The following is an 18113-nucleotide window of genomic DNA, read 5'->3' as shown; positions in this document are numbered from 1 at the left end:
ATTTCTAACGGTCTCAAGTAATGTGTCTCCAGTCTGACTTCCTCCTGAAACATGTACCCCTCCTATAGAACGTTCAGAGTCTCTGACCATCCCTTGTATCATGTCTGCAGTCTCTGACCATTCCTTGTATCATGTCTGCAGTCTCTGACCATTCCTTGTATCATGTCTGCAGTCTCTGACCATTCCTTGTATCATGTCTGCAGTCTCTGACCATCCCTTGTATCATGTCTGCAGTCTCTGACCATTCCTTGTATCATGTCTGCAGTCTCTGACCATTCCTTGTATCATGTCTGCAGTCTCTGACCATTCCTTGTACCATGTCTACAGTCTCTGACCATTCCTTGTACCATGTCTACAGTCTCTGACCATTCCTTGTATCATGTCTACAGTCTCTGACCATTCCTTGTATGTCTACAGTCTCTGACCATTCCTTGTACCATGTCTACAGTCTCTGACCATTCCTTGTATCATGTCTGCAGTCTCTGACCATTCCTTGTATCATGTCTGCAGTCTCTGACCATTCCTTGTATCATGTCTGCAGTCTCTGACCATCCCTTGTATCATGTCTGCAGTCTCTGACCATTCCTTGTATCATGTCTGCAGTCTCTGACCATTCCTTGTATCATGTCTGCAGTCTCTGACCATTCCTTGTACCATGTCTACAGTCTCTGACCATTCCTTGTACCATGTCTACAGTCTCTGACCATTCCTTGTATCATGTCTACAGTCTCTGACCATTCCTTGTATGTCTACAGTCTCTGACCATTCCTTGTACCATGTCTACAGTCTCTGACCATTCCTTGTATCATGTCTACAGTCTCTGACCATCTCTTGTATCATGTCTGCAGTCTCTGACCATTCCTTGTATCATGTCTGCAGTCTCTGACCATTCCTTGTATCATGTCTGCAGTCTCTGACCATCCCTTGTATCATGTCTGCAGTCTCTGACCATTCCTTGTATCATGTCTGCAGTCTCTGACCATTCCTTGTATCATGTCTGCAGTCTCTGACCATTCCTTGTACCATGTCTACAGTCTCTGACCATTCCTTGTACCATGTCTACAGTCTCTGACCATTCCTTGTATCATGTCTACAGTCTCTGACCATTCCTTGTATGTCTACAGTCTCTGACCATTCCTTGTACCATGTCTACAGTCTCTGACCATTCCTTGTATCATGTCTACAGTCTCTGACCATCTCTTGTATCATGTCTGCAGTCTCTGACCATTCCTTGTATCATATCTACAGTCTCTGACCATCTCTTGTATCATGTCTGCAGTCTCTGACCATCTCTTGTATCATGTCTGCAGTCTGACCATTCCTTGTATCATGTCTGCAGTCTCTGACCATTCCTTGTATCATGTCTACAGTCTCTGACCATTCCTTGTATGTCTGCAGTCTCTGACCATTCCTTGTATCATGTCTACAGTCTCTGACCATCTCTTGTATCATGTCTGCAGTCTCTGACCATCTCTTGTAACATATCTGCAGTCAAACGTCTAGAGTTAGTCCCAGCTGGAATACTCAGATTACGGTGAGTTGTTTGCATTCCATCTCCTCCAGGAAGCAAACATTTTACATTCTTTTCAACTAATGCAAGGATCTCGGTGATTGGAGGAGGGTGGATGAATGTCATGAACTCTCCCCTCCTCCAACCGTCTGGCATTTATTGAAAAGAATGCACTTTTTTTCTAAATGGAGGAGCGGAAGTGCACATGACCCATTATTTTCTGAGTTCTCCAGTTGGAACTGTAGCTTTCAGTGACTGATGTCCGGCGCTGCCTGCATTGCACGAAGATGAGAGAAAGTTCAAGTTACATAACAGTGCAGCCTAAATACATGGGGCACACTTTAGGAGCGTGGATTTATATCTACAGTGCACATATCAAAAAATTTTCTTTGGCCAGATTTTTAACTTTAACCACTTCCCATCCGGCTCATGTACATAAACGGCCAGACTGGAACAGTGCAGGAGCAGGTGGCCGTTTATGAATGGCCTCCGCATTCACTGCCTGTGCGCTCTCCCTGGGAACACCGATCGCTGTACGGGACCTCTGTGTGAGGTCCCAATTCATGTGATCACTAATTGGCCAATCAGTGATCACAGGAACAGTAGTAAACAAGACATCATTGCTTACTACGTGTGAAATCTGTGAATGATCACAGAGGTCACATGGTACAAGGCTATTCACAACAGCCCGTACCATGTGACAAGCTGAGACCAATCACAGCTCTCACAGTATTCCTCAATGGCTGCAAGAATGCAGCCAGAGAAAAGGAGAAATGATTGCTTTTACAGCCTTTATGGGTGTAAAAGCAATCAGTGTAAAAAAAGAAAAACAAAATCTTCATCACCCCCTCACAAGTAGTACAGTGTCACTATGGTGACAGTATGTTAAAAAAAATACAAAAAAACAAATATAAAAAATAAAAATGTAAAAATGTTTTTCAAAAATTATAAAATTTTTGGTTAAAAACTAATTCGGGTTTTTTTTTTAATAAAAAGATAGCTGAATACATTTTGGCCAAGATTTATGAAGAAAGATTATTTATTTGCAAAATTTTATAAAAACACTTTTTTTTAAAAAATGTTTGGACTTTTTCATTTATATAGCAAAACAATAAAAATCCCAGTGGTGAATAAATACCACCAAAATAAAGTTTGATCGTTCTCAAAAAAAATGCTAAAAAATTAATATGGGTACAGTGCTGCATGACCGCACAATTGTCATTCAAAGTGTGATAGCACTAGAAGCTGAAATTGGCCTGGACAGGAAGGGGGTGAAAGTGTCCGGACTTGAAATGGTTAATAATAATAATATTTCCGTATTTTCCGGCATATAAAACGACTTTTTACCCCTTGAAAATCTTCTCAAAAGTCAGGGGTCGTCTTATACGCCGGTATACAGCATGCTGACACTTTTAAGGTGGGCGGCGTGGTGCCTCCGCCGCCCCCCCCCCCCTTCCAATGGAAGGGACACTAAGTACAAGGGTGGGCAGGGGCTGCTGTCTCTTACCTGGCTGCGGTCCCACAACGATCCGGTCCAGGAAGCGCGGCTGCTCCTTCATTCGGTTTGGCCACTGGATGTTCGTGCGGCTGCTAGGCTCTGCCTCCTCACTGGTGATTGGCTGCCAGAACTGTAGCTCAGGAAAGGCACACAGGCGGCCAATCACCGGCAAGGAGGCGGAGCCGATCGGCCCCGCGAAAATCGAGTGAAGGAGCGGCCGGTAAGTGTGCAGTGCAGAGGTGCTGCTGCAACCACATATGCTGGCTGCAGCAGCACCATACTAGAACAGGGGTCAGCAAGTGTAATTGGTGTTAGTGGGAGGAATAGTGCCCCATCACTGGTGTCACTGATACCAATGATGGGGCATTATTCCTCCCACTGACACCAACGATGGGGCACTATTCCTCCCCCCGCCCCCCCCCCCCACTGACACCAATGATGGGACACTATTCCTCCCACTGACACCAATGTTGGGGCACTATTCCTCCCACTGACACCAATGATGGGGCACGATTCCTCCCACTGACACCAAAGATGGGGCACTATTCCCTCCACTTATACCAATGATGGGGCACTATTCCTCCCACTGATACCAATGATGGGGCACTATTCCTTCCACTGATACCAATGATGGGGCACTATTCCTCCCCCCCAACGATGGGGCACTATTCCTCCCCCCGCCCCCCCCCCCCACTGACACCAATGATGGGACACTATTCCTCCCACTGACACCAATGTTGGGGCACTATTCCTCCCACTGACACCAATGATGGGGCACGATTCCTCCCACTGACACCAATGATGGGGCACGATTCCTCCCACTGACACCAAAGATGGGGCACTATTCCTTCCACTGATACCAATGATGGGACACTATTCTTTCCACTGATACCAATGATGGGGCACTATTCCTCCCACTGATACCAATGATGGGGCACTATTCCTTCCACTGATACCAATGATGGGGCACGATTCCTCCCACTGACACCAATGATGGGGCACGATTCGTCGCTCTGACACCAATGATGGGGCACTATTCCTCCCACTAATACCAATGATGGGACACTATTCCTCCCCACTGACACCAATGATGGGACACTATTCCTCCCACTGACACCAATGATGGGGCACGATTCGTCGCTCTGACACCAATGATGGGGCACGATTCGTCGCTCTGACACCAATGATGGGGCACTATTCCTCCCACTGACACCAATGATGGGGCACTATTCCTCCCACTAATACCAATGATGGGGCACTATTCCTCCCACTGACACCAATGATGGGGCACTATTCCTCCCACTGACACCAATGATGGGGCACTATTCCTCCCACTGACACCAATGATGGGGCACTATTCCTCCCACTGACACCAATGATGGGGCACGATTCTTCCCACTGGTGTGCATTGGAAGAGGGGTAGTCTTATACGAGTATAGCCCAAACACTACATTTTAACAGGAAAAGTAGGGGGTCGTCTTATACGCCGGAAAATACGGTAATAATAAACACCTGAACAAGAAAATGTAGTAATAATTTGTTTAATATATTTTTAAGGGGTTAATTATTATTTATTATTACATAGTATTTATGATTATTTTTACTTGTGTATTTGTTTTACATTTATTCATTTATTATGATCACCCTTACCCTAACAAAAAATAAATAAGAAAATAATAAATAAAATACTATAAATTAATAAATAAAAAGAAAAGAAATAAAAAGCAAACCATAACCCCTAGTGCAGCGGTTCTCAACCTGGGGGTCGCGACCCCTTTGGGGGTCGAACGACCATTTCCCAGGGGTCGCCTAAGACCATCGGAAAACACATATTTCCGATGGTCTTAGGAACCGAGACACCGCTCCTGTCTCAGGCGATGTGTGGGCGGGATGATACGCTGCTCCTGTCACCTGGCCACACCTCCGGGATCGCTCAGCAGCTCCGCCTCCTCGCCGCTGATTGGCCACCGGAACTGTAGCTCAGGCGAGGCACACAGGCGCCCAATCACCGGCGAGGAGGTGGAGCTTGGAGAGGAGGAGCCGAGCGGCAGCGCGCGTACATCAAAGAAGATCGAGGGAGCTGCCGGAGCGAGTGAAGAGGAGAGCGGCCAGAGAAGGAAGACAGCTGACAGGTAAGTGAGAGAGCGAGCCCAGGCTGGAGCAGGGGTCAGCAAAGTAAGTATCATTGGTGTCAGTGGGAGGAATAGTGCCCCATCATTGGTGTCACTAATACCAACGATGGGGCACTATTCCTCCCCCCACTGACACCAACGATGGGGCACTATTCCTCCCCCCACTGACACCAACGATGGGGCACTATTCCTCCCCCCACTGACACCAACGATGGGGCACTATTCCTCCCCCCACTGACACCAACGATGGGGCAGTATTCCTCCCCCCACTGACACCAACGATGGGGCACTATTTCCCCCCCCCCCTGACCCCAATGATGGGGCACTATTCTCCCCTCCACCACACTGACATCAATGATGGGGCACTATTCCTCCCACTGACACCAATGATGGGGCACTATTCCTCCCACTGACACCAATGATGTGGCACTATTCCTCCCACTGACACCAGTGATGGGGCACTACTCCCCCCACTGACACCAGTGATGGGGCACTATTCCTCCCACTGATACCAACGATGGGGCACTATTCCTCCCACTGACACCAACGATGGGGCACTATTCCTCCCACTGACACCAACGATGGGGCACTATTCCTCCCACTGACACCAACGATGGGGCACTATTCCTCCCACTGACACCAACGATGGGGCACTATTCCTCCCACTGACACCAGTGATGGGGCACTATTCCTCCCACTGACACCAGTGATGGGGCACTATTCCTCCCACTGACACCAGTGATGGGGCACTATTCCTCCCACTGACACCAGTGATGGGGCACTATTCCTCCCACTGACACCAGTGATGGGGCACTATTCCTCCCACTGACACCAGTGATGGGGCACTATTCCTCCCACTGACACCAGTGATGGGGCACTATTCCTCCCACTGACACCAGTGATGGGGCACTATTCATCCCACTGACACCAGTGATGGGGCACTATTCCTCCCACTGACACCAACGATGGGGCACTATTCATCCCACTGACATCAGTGATGGGGCACTACTCCTTCCACTGACACCAATGACATGGCACTACTCCTCCCACTGCAAAATTACAGTTATGAAGTAGCAACGAAAATAATTTTATGGTTGGGGGTCACCACAACATGAGGAATTAAGGGTCGCGGCATTAGAAAGGTTGAGAACCACTGCCCTAGTGGTTAAAGCAGCTAAGCTACCCGCGTGGTCATAAATATTGAGCTATGTTCCTTCTAATCCAAGGAACTGTAAAAGCTCCTCAAATTAGCGGTGATGCATCATAAAATGACAGAACAAGCCCGGCTGAATGTCACCAACTTCTACCAGCAATAATTAGGGCTTGACATATCTCAGAATGCAGGAACGTCACACTCAGATCATGCGACAGCACCGCTGACCCCAAGCACAGCACCACAAAGCTTTGATCTTGTCACATTAAATGGCCTGGTGGACAGGTCTGTGAAGCCCTGATAATTAGAACAATGGTATAATAATTATATGTACAATGTGTAAAGACATTCACCTCTTAAACAGCTTCATCAACAGGCTACAGTTGAAGAGGGAATACAAGATGAGGAAGCAGCTGTTCCACAGACCCGTCCAAGCATAGAAAGCTTCAAAGTTCAGATTGTAGTCATCGCAGATTCCTCGGATAACTGTTAGAAGAGGACGGCAGAGGTTAGACATTCTCCACGATCATCTTCCCATATTTTTATAAAATAAATATATATATTTCACAGTTGACAAAAGGAACACTGGCTACCTATTACATTCCAAACCAACCCAATAAACAAATATTTCAGTTTTGCTTAAAGCCTAAGTGCAGACAAAATCGTAAACCGAAAAATCAGCACAAGGGATATAATTTATAATCTGAGTCCGTTGTGCCAATTCTTTTGCTGTTAGTGAAAATCTTCCTTTTTTTTTTTTTTGAATGACAGGTCTGGGTTAAGCCACAAGCTGTCACAGCCGGGTGCCCACACGGAAGATGCCTGTGCCCGGAATACAGAACGTGGGCTACGGCGAGCGCAACGTGGGATCATGGGACAGGTGAGTGGCTGTTTTTTTTGTTTTTTTTAAAGTCAACAGCTACAGTTTTCGTAGCTGCTGACTTATTTTTTTTGTAGAGTGAGTGGAACTCCGCTTTAGAACTGTGGGCAATTTTTTATTTTTTTTTTCAATGACAGGTCTGGGTTAGAACCCATGGCAGGTCTTTGCTGTTTGATTTTCCCCCACTTCCTGTTGTGTCACCGGGTGACTGTCTCAGGATTTTACAGCAGGCACAACTCATGAATGGCGTGTGTGTGGGTACGAATACAATTTAGGCAGTTGAGACAGGCAGAATTCTCAAAGCTACATAACAGGTTCACTGTTAAAGCTGAACTCTGGGGAGAATTCCAAACTACCCTTGCAATGGGGCTGCCCCTGCACCGCAAGAGTTAATGCTTGTGTTTGTACCGGTAAATTCAATATTACTTATATTATTATTATTACACAGGATTTATATAGCGCAGGGGGGACTGACAACTCATGGGGCCCCCGGGCAATAGGGGATCATGGGGCCCGTGTCCTTGCCCAAACTCAAAAAACCCTATGAAAAAGGGGCATCTCATGGTGCCCGCTACTGACCCCAGGCCCTGGGGCAGTGCCCGAGTTTCCAAATGGTCAGTCCGCCCCTGATATAGCACCAACAGTTTGCTCAGCGCTTTACAATATAAAGGGAGACAATACAGCAACAATACAGTTCAATACAAGAGGGATAGGAGGGCCCGATCCTGGGAGCTTACAATCTAGGAATATCACTGACTTCTGCAGGCTGCCTCCTCTCCGTGCAACCGTGACCCTGAAGCAGCTTCTCTTTGGCATTCCCTTCATTGCAGGCATTCTGACGTCATCAAGTACAATGCAGGACCAGCAGTCATGGATTGTAATGAGGACACTGAGGACTGCCTACAACACGGGAAGACGAGAGCATCAGTTGCCAGGGGAGCAAGGGATTTAAGTAAGGCTGCTTTTTAATGGTACCCTCAGGGGCGGACTGACCATTCAGGCACTCAGGAACTGCCCGATGAATACCTTTCATAGGCTTTCTTATTATTTATTTCAGGTACTTATATAGAGCTGTCAATTTACGCAGCGCTTTACACATATATATTGTACATTCACATCAGTCCCTAACCCTCAAGGGGTGTGCAATCTAAGGTCCCTAACTCACATCCATACATACACATACTAGGGACAATTTAGACAGGAGCCAATTCACCTACCAGCATGTCTTTGGAGTGTGGGAGGAAACCGGAGTACCCGGAGGAAACCCATGCAGGCACAGGGAGAACATGCAAACTCCAGGCAGGTGGTGCCGTGGTTGGGATTCGAACCAACGACCCTAGTACTGCCAGGCGGAAGTGCTAACCATTTAGCCACTGTGCTGCCCTGTGCTTGGTGTGGTTTGAGTGTGGGTGAGGACACAGGGGCCCCATGAGTTGTCAGTCCACCCCTGGGTACCCTAGATAAAAGCTAGCATTTAACCCTTGCAATGGCGAAAGAAGGGGGGAAGCCATAGGACAGCCTCACTGCAAGGGTGGTTTTACATTTTCTCTGGAGTTCGGCTTTAAAGCGGAGTTCCACCCAAAAGGGGAAGTTCCGCTTTAAAGATTGGTCCCCCGCTCCCCATTAAGGATTGGCACCTTTGGGGAGCGGGGGGGGAGCGGAAGTTTTCCTCCTAACCTCCCTCCCCGAAGTCTTGTGGGACAAATGGCAGGTCCCAAAGACAACGGGGGGCCATTCAGAAAGGACAGCGCTTCTCGCGCATGCGCAGTGGGCACCCAGCTGTGAAGCCACAAGCTGTCACAGCCGGGTGCACACACTGAAGAGATGCCGGCGCCTGGAATACAGGATGGCCGGTGAAACGGGCTGCGGTGGGGGCAACGCGGGATCGTAGCACAGGTGAGTGGCTGTTTTTTTTTTTTAAAAAGGCTAGCATTTAACCCTTGCAATGGCGAAAGAAGGGGGGAGGGGGGAAGCCATAGGACAGCCTCACTGCAAGGGTGGTTTTAAATTTACTCTGGAGTTCAGCTTTAAGTAGAACTGTTGGCAATGTCAATCCAGGAGAACAGAGAACACCTCTATCCTGGCAGTCTATCTCTGCCTGAATTCATCTAATATATTCTGTTATTACGCGATCGCTTCCAATTCCAGTCCTCGCTCTCAGAATGATTAGATGGAGCGGAGACGCAGCTGGCGCCCTGATCACAGGGGCAGAGTTATAATTAAATGCTTCGAAGACAGAGTAAGCCTCTCCTATATAGACAAACCCATTCAGATTCAGCTCTGATGCAGGAATTTCACTGCCCGTCAAGACAAAATGAAATAAATGACACGAAAAAACCTCTTTTAAAGGAAACCTGTCATCAGGGAAACGTGGGATGCCACTGCTGACATGCTAGTTGATGGTCTGCTATGCAGAGCTTTAACAATGGAGATTGTTAATATTTCTTTTACTTGACCTGACTTTCTGAGTCACTGACCTGGCACATGTATACAGTCAAAAGCGGTCATTTGCATGCATGTGGCAGGCCACTGACACAAAGTAGTAGGGCAAGAGGGTCGGCCACACAGACAGGCCACAATGTGCACCAAAATCTCTACCCCCTTCACTCTGTTTATATGTGAAAAAAACATCTTAGCTGGAGAGGCATTTTAAAGCCAACATTTTGGCGCCTACGTAACTAGGGCCGTAGATAAGGGGATACCACTAGTCCTCCTGTATGGTCCTCAGGCAGCTGGGTGAATCGGATGTGTGCAGGAGGGGTGATCAGCATGGGGGGGGAGCAATTACTGGAACCGATCCCGTGTGGCTTTCTCTGTAGCAGCTGAAAGCGGACGACTTCTCCTCTCCCTCCCGCTGGCTTTCAGCTGCTGCAGAGAGAGGATTGGTTCCAGTATATGCCCCCACCGGTGCACCCATCACCCTCCCTGTGCACCATACATTTCCCCTAGCTGCTCAGGCCCCCCTGTGTGCCCCCACCCTGCAGGGCTACCGGATTCCCTCCTCTCCTTCTCACCGGCAGCTGAAAGCCCACAACAGGATCCTTCAGAATGAAGAGTGGGGGAAGGGTCCGGTAAACAGATCACATTTACCAGCCCCTTCCTTTCCTGAATGAGCACAATGAGTGATCAATACCGATCACCCACCCTGTTCATTAAAACAAGCATAGTAAACTTTTTTTTTGGGGGGCCCATGGTTTCCAACAGCAGCCCTGCATGTAACACATATGTACGGCAGCAAAGATGGTGGGCTTTTATGCCCACATTCCACAAATATGGGTCTACGAGTGTCATAGGTTTCTGTGCTGAGAGTGCACTCATTGCCTGCTCTCAGCACACAGACCAAGTTGTCAGAGACAGCTCTCAGTCCATACTAATGAACAGGAACCAGCAAGACCGGCTCCCAATCATGTGACCACTGTGACAGCCAATCACAGTGGTCACATGATTAAGCAGACCTTCATATTAAATGAGGGTATTATGAATATAAATGAAATTGAGGGTATTAGTAAGTACATCATGTCACTAATAGATGATTTATGAGCACTTGGTAAAATATATTTTAGAGGAGTATTTCATGTGGAATTATTTTGACATTTATTTGGAGATTGATTAGTTGAAATTATTTATTTAAAATTTTTTTGGTATTTATACACTTTTATTAGTTATTTGTATCATAATTTGAATTAATTTAATGGTAATAATTTAATTATTATTTATTGAGAAGTATTTAGGAGCGCAACATATATTTGTGAGCAGACCTTCCTGCCCCCCCCCCCCCCAATCCCCCGGTATAACAGCCCAGTTAACGGGATGCCAAGGTGGGCAGAAAGAGGTCAAGTAAAAGAAATACTAACAATCTCCATTGTTAAAGCATTTCCGTAACTTACTACAGCGGTTGTACAGACAGCCTAAATATAACTGCGTGGTCCAATAAAAGAACCAGAGTCTTTTTATTCGTACAGCCAGCGAACTTGAACGAAAAAACTGAAGCGATTCACCCATTTACACAGTTGAGGTGGATGGGTGGGAATCTACCCTGCTATGCCATTTTATTCTAACAGCATTGTCAGAATACACAGATCAGTGCTGTAGCCATTGGCTGCAGCAGCTTATTTAGTGGCTTTTATCCAACAGGGTGGTTGAACAGAGATCGATCAACAGATCAGCTTATGTTCAACTTCAGTGTCCATACATGGATCGAAATTTAGCGGATACCTGCTGAACCAGACAAATTTCAATCCATCTATGGCCACCTTTAGAGTTTATGCATCCAATTAGACACACCCTTTCTCCTTCTCTCCAATAAAAGTCTTGTGATGAAGGGCGTGGCTATTACTCAGCTCTGCCAGTATAGTGAACTGAAAGGGAAGGTAAGTAGCATTCCCATTTAGAGAAAAAATGGATCTAAAAAAAAAAAAAAAATCAGCAAAAATAAATTTAAAAAAAAAACATAAAACCTACAATTGAACTTCAAGGTGATAACCCTAAGTAGGCGTTCACTGAAAATGGTGTTATTTCACCTTAAAAGGGGAAGTTCCGCTTTAAGGACTGCTTCCCCACTTCCCATTAAGGATTGGCACCTTTGGGGAGCGGGTACCCGAATTTGACAGGTACCTGCTCCTACTTCCGGAAGGTGTCCTCCCTCCCTGTAGTCTTGTGGGACACGTGACAGGTCCCAGAAGACTACAGGACCAATCACGAAGCGCAGCGCTACTCATGGAAGCTATCACAACCGAGTGCCCACAGTGAAGATGCCGGCCTCCTGGAATTGGCACCTTTGGGGAGCGGGTACCCGAATTTGACAGGTACCTGCTCCTACTTCCGGAAGGTGTCCTCCCTCCCTCCCTGTAGTCTTTTGGGACACATGACAGGTCCCAGAAGACTACAGGACCATTCACGAAGCGCAGCTCTACTCACGCATGCTATCACAGCCAGGTGCCCGCAGTGAAGATGCCGGCCTCCTGGAATGCAGGACAGCCGGTGAAACGAGCTGCGGGGGACACACCACAGGACAGGTAAGTGGCTGTTTATTTAAAAGTCAACAGCTACAGTTTTTGTAGCTGCGGACTTATTTTTTGACAGGGTGAGTGGAACTCCGCTTTAATCTGAATTTATTTCATGCAAGTTAACTGAAAAGACTCCCAGCTTTAGTAATTACATTTACACTAAAGTAAACATTTTCTATTCCTTACCTGAAGGCCTGCATAATAAATACACGTGAATAATTCATTATAAACGCAGTCAGCCTTTCTACAGATCTCAATAAAAGACTTGCACCTTTTAAATACTGGCTAAGCAAGTAAGATGTTGGTTATCTGTATACATACCATTAATATATAATGCCAAGGGAGCCGTTGTCAATAACACAACCAGAGGCTGTCCAGAAAAGAGGGCGTAGATAACACCCCCAATACACTGTCCCACAATGGTCTTCTGCACATCTGTAATGACAGTCAATGTTGTAAATGGCATTAAAGTCATCTCTCCTGTAAGCACAGTGTATATATATATATATCTCAACTGAATGTTTCCAGTGCATGTTCTGTAATAATGAATAATTCACCAATACACATTTCATCACGGAACTGAATTACAACTTTACCAGAGCAGCTTTACGTATCTAATTGAATGCATCTCCCTGCGCTGCAGTTACACCATGTCACTAACCTATAGGACTTGTAATAGAATTAATGTTGCAATTAAGCACGTTGAGTGCTTGCTGTAGTTGTATGCAAAGAATCTGCATTTAAGGTGCATTTGTTACTCACATTCAGTGCAGACAGCCATTTTTTTTTTTTTTTTGTAGAGCAAACCAACATTCACGAGAATGCAGCCTATTCATTACCAAAAGACCAGGGATATCAGCGAGAACACAGCCCATCAATGTCCTAGACACCAGAGATATCACCAAGAACACAGCCCATCAATGTCCTAGACACCAGCAATATCACCGAGAACACAGCCTATCAATGTCCTAGACACCAGGGATATCACCAAGAACACAGCCCATCAATGTCCTAGACACCAGCAATATCACCGAGAACACAGCCTATCAATGTCCTAGACACCAGGGATATCACCAAGAATGCAGCCTATCAATGCCCTAGACACCAGCGACATCAGCAAGAATGCACCCTATCAATGCCCTAGACACCAGCAATATCACCAAGAATGCACCCTATCAATGTCCTAGCCACCAGCAATATCACCAAGAATGCAGTCTATCAATGTCCTACACACCAGCGACATCACCAAGTGACATCACAAGCGACACCAGCGATATCACCAAGAATGCAGCCTATCAATGTCCTAGACACCAGGGATATCACCAAGAACACAGCCTATCAATGTCCAAGACACCAGTAACATCACCAAGAATGCAGCCTATTACCGAAAGACCAGGGATATCACCAAGAACGCAGCTCATCAATGTCCTAGACACCAGGGATATCACCAAGAACGCAGCCCATCAATGTCCTAGACACCAGGGATATCATCAAGAACGCAGCCCATCAATGTCCTAGACACCAGGGATATCATCAAGAACGCAGCCCATCAATGTCCTAGACACCAGGGATATCATCAAGAACGCAGCCCATCAATGTCCAAGACACCAGTAACATCACCAAGAATGCAGCCTATCCATTACCGAAAGACCAGGGATATCACCGAGAACGCAGCCTATCAATGTCCTAGACACCTGGGATATCACCAAGAACACAGCCCATCAATGTCCTAGACACCAGTAACATCACCAAGAATGCAGCCCATCAATGTCCTAGACACCAGCAATATCACCAAGAATGCAGCCCATCAATGTCCTAGACACCAGCAATATCACCAAGAATGCAGTCTATCAATGTCCTAGACACCAGTGACATCACCAAGTGACAATACAAGCGACACCAGCGATATGACCAAGAATGCAGCCTATCAATGCCCTAGACACCAGCGACATCACCAATAATGCAGCCTATCAATGTCCTAGACACCAGTAACATCACCAAGAATGCAGCATATCCATTACCGAAAGACCAGGGATATCACCGAGAATGCAACCTATCAATGTTGTAGACACCAGGGATATCACCAAGAATGCAGCCTATCAATGTTCTAGACACCAGGGACATCACCAAGAATGCAGTCTATCAATGCCCTAGACACCAACAATATCACCAAGAAAGCAACCCATCGATGTCCTATACACCAGCGATATCACTAAGAATGCAACTATCTATTCACTCGAGACCAGTGACATCACTGAGAATACTACAGCCTATCCATTGCCTAGAGGCCAATGACATCGCCAATAATGCAGCCTATCCGTTACCTAGAGACCAACACCACCACAAAGAATACAGCCTATCCATTTCCTAGAGACCAGTGACATCACTGAGAATACTACAGCCTAGCTGTTTCCTAGAGACCAGTGACATCACCGAGAATGCAGCCTATCCATTTCCTAGAGACCAGTGACATCACCGAGAATGTCCAAACAGATGCAGGTAAAGGTCTGAGCACAGATTCTTGACCTAAAAAAGGAATCCATCAGTAATGCCGAATGACTCGACTTCAGTGGCTCTTCAGAAAGTCGGCGAGACCCTAGAAAAATAGGGGTCACTTAAACTGAGAAGTCCTCATAAAAACGAAAAAAAAAAATGAGAGCATTGAACAAGCATTTCGAGTCCAAAATCGTATTATTTACACATGACAGCGGGACGAAAAGAAATATCCAATACGTTTTTAGGGGCTGAAAATCCCCCTTCATCAGGGCTTGAACAATGTAGCAAAGAGATATCTACTGTACTCAATGCAAGACTCCTGGATATGACTCTGTGAGAGGAGAAAGAACTGATGTGCAATTGCATAGGCCTCCCAGCTATAGAAGAAGGCACAATTGCAATTCAATCCTTGTCAGAGTTATATCCAGGAGCTGTTGCTTTGAGTCCAATAGATATCGCTTGCTACATTTTGCAAGTCCTGATGAAGGAGGATTTTTGACCCAGAGATGCGCTGCCTGTCTTTTGTCACGTGTATATACCAACAAAGAATTCTAGACTCAAGGCGACTGTTTTGTACTGGTTATTATTTTTTTTATTATCATGGTTACTAAGAATGTAGCCTATCCATTACTGGAAACCAGGGACATCAGTGAGGATGCAGCATATCCATTTCAAAGAGTCCAGTGACACCACTGACCATGTAGCTTCTCCATTTTCTAGAAACCAATTGCACCATGTTGGATGTAGCTTATCCATTACTATAAATCAGTGACACCACTGAGAATGAAGCCCATTAATACACCAGAGACTAGTGTATGGATTGGGCTGCATTCTTAGTACTGTAATCTCTTTAGTCTGTGGTGTAATAATGGGCTTCATTCTCAGTGGTGTCACTGGTTTATAGTAATGGATAGGCTACATTCAAAGTAATGTAGCTGGTCTCTAGAAAATGGATTGTCTGCATTCTCAGAGATGTCATTGGTCTCTAGTGAATGGATAGTCTGCATTCTCAGTGATGTCACCAGTCTCTAGTGAATGGATTGGGCTGCATTCTTAGTACTGTAATCTCTTTAGAGACTGGTGACATCACTGAGAATGCAGACTATCCATTCACTAGAGACCAATGACATCTCTAAGAATGCAGACTATCCATTTGCTAGAGACCAACAACATCTCTGAGAATGCAGACAATCCATTTTCTAGAGACCAGCTACATTACTTTGAATGTAGCCTATCCATTACTATAAACTAGTGACACCAACGAGAATGCAGCCTTTTAATACATCAGAGACCAAATAAATCACTAAGAATGCAGCCTATCCATTCACCAGAGACACATGGCCTCGCTAAGAAAGGCATGCCCATTCATTAGAGACCAGTGACATCACTGAGATTGCAGCCTATCCATCGCTACAGACCAGTGACATCACTGATTAGTATAGCTGTTCTATTCTGTCGAGATCAATGGCATCAATGAGAATGCAACCTATCCATTTTCTAGAGACTGATGACATCACATGCAGCCTATCCATTTTGTACTGACCAATGACATCACTGAGAATGTGGCCTATCCACTTTCTACAGACAGTTACAAGGCTTAAAATGCAGCTTTTCCATTACTATAAACCAGTGACACCACTGAGAATACAGCCTATAATTACATCAGAGACTGAAGACATCACGGAGAATACAAACTATGCATACACTGGAGACACACGGGGGTTGATTTACTATAACTGAAGAGTGCAAACTCTGGTGTAGCTGTGCGCAGTAGCCAATCCGCTTCTAATGTTAGCTTGCTCAATTAAGCTGTGACAGTAAAAACCTGGAAGCCGATTGGTTCCTCTGCAGAGCTGCACCAGATTTTGCACTCTTCAGTTATAGTAAATCAACACCATGGTCTCACTAAGAATGTAGCCTGTCCATTCACTAGAGAGCGGTGACATCACTGAGAATGCAGTCTGTCCATTCACTAGAGAGCGGTGACATCACCGAGAATGCAGTCTATCCATTCACTAGAGAGCGGTGACATCACCGAGAATGCAGTCTGTCCATTCACTAGAGAGCGGTGACATCACCGAGAATGCAGCCTGTCTATTCACTAGAGAGCGGTGACATCACCGAGAATGCAGCCTGTCTATTCACTAGAGAGCGGTGACATCACCGAGAATGCAGCCTGTCTATTCACTAGAGAGCGGTGACATCACCGAGAATGCAGCCTGTCTATTCACTAGAGAGCGGTGACATCACCGAGAATGCAGTCTGTCCATTCACTAGAGAGCGGTGACATCACCGAGAATGCAGCCTGTCTATTCACTAGAGAGCGGTGACATCACAGAGAATGCAGCCTGTACATGCACTAGAGAACAGTGACATCACCGAGAATGTAGCCTGTCCATTCACTAGAGAGCAGTGACATCACCGAGAATGTAGCCTGTCCATTCACTAGAGAGCAGTGACATCACCGAGAATGTAGCCTGTCCATTCACTAGAGAGCAGTGACATCACCGAGAATGTAGCCTGTCCATTCACTAGAGAGCAGTGACATCACCGAGAATGTAGCCTGTCCATTCACTAGAGAGCAGTGACATCACCGAGAATGTAGCCTGTCCATTCACTAGAGAGCAGTGACATCACCGAGAATGTAGCCTGTCCATTCACTAGAGAGCAGTGACATCACCGAGAATGTAGCCTGTCCATTCACTAGAGAGCAGTGACATCACCCAGAATGCAGCCTATCCATTCACTAGAGAACAGTGACATCACCGAGAATGCAGTCTGTCCATTCACTAGAGGCCAGTGACATCATTGTGAGTGTATCCTATCTATTCACTAGAGACTAATGACATCACAGAGAATGCAGCCTGTTCATTCACTAGAGAACATTGATGATGCAGCCAATCCATTCACTAGAGACCAGCGCATCATTTTTCTGTGACAGGTAAGTGGTCTAGGAAGACCCATGCAATGGCAATGTTTTACTGCATGTAAGTAACTACTAATAGTTGTTTAGCTGACATTTGTTTTTTAATAAACTCTCTGTCCATCTGATATAATTCCAGGACATCAAGGTTTTGAAATGGGAAATGACAAAGATAATGAGATCGAAACAGATCCATCAAACACTGAACATGAGTAATTATAGGAAGCTCTGAGATGTCATCATTTGTTTTACTTTAATATGTGATCTCGAGTGACGCGACAACAAAAAGACGCAACCAACACACATTACTGTAAGATGTATTCAGAGACATAACACAATCTTCAATGTACATAATGAGGATCTGTCACTTCTGAGGCATCTTCTTCATCCATCAGTTATTACATTTTCTAGGATGGTTTGGTTACCAAATAAAAAGGGAGTATCACTTCCTACAGAAACATCAATGGTTGGTTAATCTCTACCCAAGAGCACCAATACAGATCACTGGCCTAGTC

At 45.8% G+C, this 18113-nt stretch overlaps 1 protein-coding gene across 1 annotated transcript in view; it reads right to left on the bottom strand.

The window, feature by feature from the left end:
- The window catches only part of SLC4A11 (solute carrier family 4 member 11), a 154554-nt gene that overhangs the window by 64146 nt on the left and 72295 nt on the right, over positions 1-18113 (bottom strand). Inside the window, exons 10-11 of the mRNA XM_089654704.1 lie at positions 12501-12614; positions 6647-6779 (exon numbers count right to left, since the gene is read on the bottom strand). Coding sequence (XP_089510830.1) covers positions 6647-6779; positions 12501-12614 — 247 coding nt within the window. The remainder of the gene's footprint in view (positions 1-6646; positions 6780-12500; positions 12615-18113) is intronic.

The sequence above is a fragment of the Staurois parvus genome, unplaced genomic scaffold, assembly GCF_062004578.1.
Source record: "Staurois parvus isolate SC_StPar_1 unplaced genomic scaffold, SC_StPar_1.0 ptg000791l, whole genome shotgun sequence".
Taxonomy (NCBI): Eukaryota; Metazoa; Chordata; class Amphibia; order Anura; family Ranidae; genus Staurois; species Staurois parvus.
Note: the sequence above shows the minus strand (reverse complement) of the source record. Positions and strands in the feature narration are given on the sequence as shown.